Here is a 3,622-nt window from a genome sequence, read left to right as displayed (position 1 = left end):
TAATTGCCATCTGCAAGTCAGCTAGCAACGCAATAATTACATCGAGGGAAGTTATTAACCGACACTGGCACGAAGTACTACGCTGACTAGATATAATTTATTAAACTTCTCGTGGATACAAAACAATTGTATGCAGCTAACGCCTGTGATTATATAGATGCTTTTAAAGCAGTATAATTGACTTCCAAGAATCTACTGTATATCGTTCTATTCTATCAGTTAGATTCTATGTATTTCATTCAATTCATAAGGCAAAGGAATGACACCAGAGAAAGTCATCTACATTACTTGGCTTAGCGTAGCTTTGTGTTTTTCTTGGCCACTCCCTGTCGGCAGCAGCAGGAATAAAGTCTTTGGTTTCAAAATTCTACAGATAGCTACCGTTATTAGTGCCATTATGATGCTTCTACCTTTGATGTATTCGATTTATTTACATTTGGACGATATGGTCATTGTTTCTAAATCTTTCTCCGCGGTAACGAGTGTGAGTCAAATTGCTGTTCACACTTTCATATGTTTCATCAAGCACGACTCTTTTCAAGTAAGTTCTTATTCATTTCTTCGTAATATTCAATGTAAAAAAATACAACGACGCAGATACAGTTGTTCACAAACGTATTCGCACATTTGTACAAACTTTTTATGAATATATCATGTCTGTTATACAAAACATTTTGTGCATTGTGATTTTATTGGTACAGTTCGAAACAAACTTAAAACAATAATATTGCAATTACAAGATATTTAGCGCGGTTATTTCACAAAGATCTTAAACGCATTTAACCGTTATATTAATAAAGTTTTCAGTAGGATTATATTGAATACTAACTATACTGTTATAATGACTATTCATGCTGTATATTAATTTATTGCTAAATATACATTTATAATAAATACGTTGTAATATCTATATCTATTTCCAGATTGATTTCAGATTTTATCTATATAATCATGATAGTAGAGTGCTAATGAAATTTCAAAATGTTTTATATAACATAGATAGTACATAAATATTATACATAAGACATAAAAATTTTCTATTCCAAGTGTCCAAATACTTTCATGAGGCATTGTACGTACAATGAATGAAAAGGAACTGAACATAAAAAATGAAATAACTTTTTACCTACCTTACACAAAAAAGTTATAAATAGAGTAAATTTAATTATTTAATTATTAGAGGAAAATTAATGTATTAGATCTTCTTCGACTATTTGCATTGTTTTTCCAATATTGACTTTTGTATGCATTATTGTTCGACGAACAACAATGTTTTTATAAAACAAAGTTTTAATTTTTAAATTATCACCAAAGGATTTCCTTCGTAACAGCAAATAATCTCTCAAAGCAATAGCACTGGAAACCTGTTCAAAGGATATTCGGATTTAAAACGCTCACTCCTTTTTTTATGTATTCTGTAGGTTACGAATATACGTATTTTCATTATTTTTCTTAAGATATTAACAATTATAACTTAATCTTTATTACATTTTATTCTTATTATTCATATTATTCATTATAGTCTGATTTATCACAGTTTTTATATTTCAAAAGTATTATTCATGTAACTTTTATTCCCATATTATAGGCAGTGATGCGCCTTGAAAACCTTCGAAACGCTCCGAACGCAAAGCGAAAAATTCGAATCACTTCGAATATGATTCGATATCAGTTTAAAACTCTTTGACATCTGATAAGTGTAAATCTTGAGCTTTCATAAGCCTTGAGTTTCCAAAATTTCATAAATTTTGGAAATTTTGAAGCTCTTCATAAAATGTAAAACTATAAACAGTAATCGGGTATTCAGTACTTTCATATACTATAATGTATACAAGGTTATCCACTTAACTCGGAATCTGCGCTTGAGCAACCATTAAGAACGGCAACAGTATAATATATACTCTTGGTATTACAATCAAATGTCGCTCTCCATTTATAAACTATTGTTCGAAATATAATTAGGTGGGATCACACAACGGCTTGATTAAAGCCGAAAAACTTCAAATTTGATATCACAATAACGAAAAGACGATCACTGAGAAAGCGAGGTCCGCCTGTTTACCCGACGAATCTTGTGCGCTCCCGAGCATCGAAGTAAGGAAGCGCACCTGATTCTATTCTCACATGCAGGTCGATTTTTTCTTTTTAATTACAATCATTTTTAAAATTTATTATTAAAAATTGCATTCAACTACTGAAGTTATTAACAAAGTACAATGAAATTATTCGCACTCCTACAAACATTAAGGCCCTTTTTCTATCTCGTTCGGTAATTTCCATTTTCAACGTATTAACATCTTCACGCCGGCATTGTCATTTGTGTTTCTCGCCGTGGGGCAATTATCCGTAAATCGCCGAAATAAAAAGAATAAAGTTTTTACATTTTTTATTTTATTTATTTATAATTTTATTTATTATTTATTATAAGATTGTTTTAGTTGAATTATTGAAATTCTTACAATCTAGATGATATTGAACATGGCACACCCTCGAAAGACGGACGGTTCGATCAACTGCACGGGAGACGATATTCATGTTCGTTCGGACACAACATTTTGAGATTACATTGAATACTGATGTTGATGAACTGATGAGTTCTATCATTTAAAGATACGTTCAGCTTCTTATTGTTCTAAGATAGACAACTTCCGTCGTTTGCCGATAAGTCCGAATAGACCCTGAGCACTGCTGTGCGAAAGTTAAACTAATTTCTATTTTTTTACTGGTATTCCTAAATATGAATTCTGCAAAGTGTCTAGTATCTTAATTGCTTTCTTTATTTCCCATCCTTACACTTGACTTATTTACGGCAAAGCGATCTAAAATTATATAACAGCGATCAATTTGTAGAAAATGAATGTTAATAAATTTTTATGTACGATGTAGAAGAAAATGTATGATATGTTAAAAATGAAAACTACCGAAAGAAATATTATAGAAGAAGGGCCTCGATATTTGTAAGAATATAAACAATTTCATTGTAATTCGCAAAGAACTCTGGCAGTTGAATGCAATTTTAAATGAAACAAACTACATTGTAACTACATTTTAGTTAATCATAATCCAAAATATCAGTTACTTAAAAGATAATGTTGAGAATTTTGGATCTTTGAAATAATGTTATGGGAACACAAAATTTACAGTTTTAATTAATGTTTGAATAGTTATACATTTATTTAATGGACGATCTCTATTATATTTATCGATACATATCTGTACGCGTCTCAGCACTTTCTTCTTTACCCGACTGTTAACTGACGACTCTTCCAGATGCTTCTAACGACTGGACAGTTTACATCCATCTGTTTTTGAGACGCCGCACACACACATACTCCCGCACACTAATACTCGCATACAAGTATTCTTACTGCGCGTTTAACCCAGTCCAGCACAGAAAATTATACATATCTCAACAGATAAAATTTTTTTTTTTTTATTTTTAAATAAATCATTTTACAATTTGTCCATTAGGACATTTGGTAAAATATTATAGTTTGGGTTTTGATGAAATATAGCATGTGGATGGTTACCCCCAGCGGGACTCCATCTTCCAGGTTGTTTATTGTTCTATTGTGAGGTCTGCAGGGTGCTTCTTCTTCAGTCTTCTTTCTATTATTGTTTT

General features: G+C 31.1%; 1 protein-coding gene across 1 annotated transcript in view; it reads left to right on the top strand.

The window, feature by feature from the left end:
- The first annotated feature begins 259 nt into the window (after positions 1-259).
- LOC122571741 (odorant receptor 22c-like) overlaps positions 260-3,622 on the top strand; it is a 24,497-nt gene continuing 21,134 nt past the window's right edge. The window contains exon 1 of the mRNA XM_043735827.1: positions 260-541. Within this exon, the coding sequence (XP_043591762.1) occupies positions 260-541 (282 nt within the window). The remainder of the gene's footprint in view (positions 542-3,622) is intronic.

This window comes from Bombus pyrosoma, linkage group LG10, assembly GCF_014825855.1.
Source record: "Bombus pyrosoma isolate SC7728 linkage group LG10, ASM1482585v1, whole genome shotgun sequence".
Classification (NCBI taxonomy): Eukaryota; Metazoa; Arthropoda; class Insecta; order Hymenoptera; family Apidae; genus Bombus; species Bombus pyrosoma.
The sequence above is the reverse complement of the archived record's forward strand: the minus strand, read 5'-3'. Positions and strand labels throughout refer to the sequence as shown.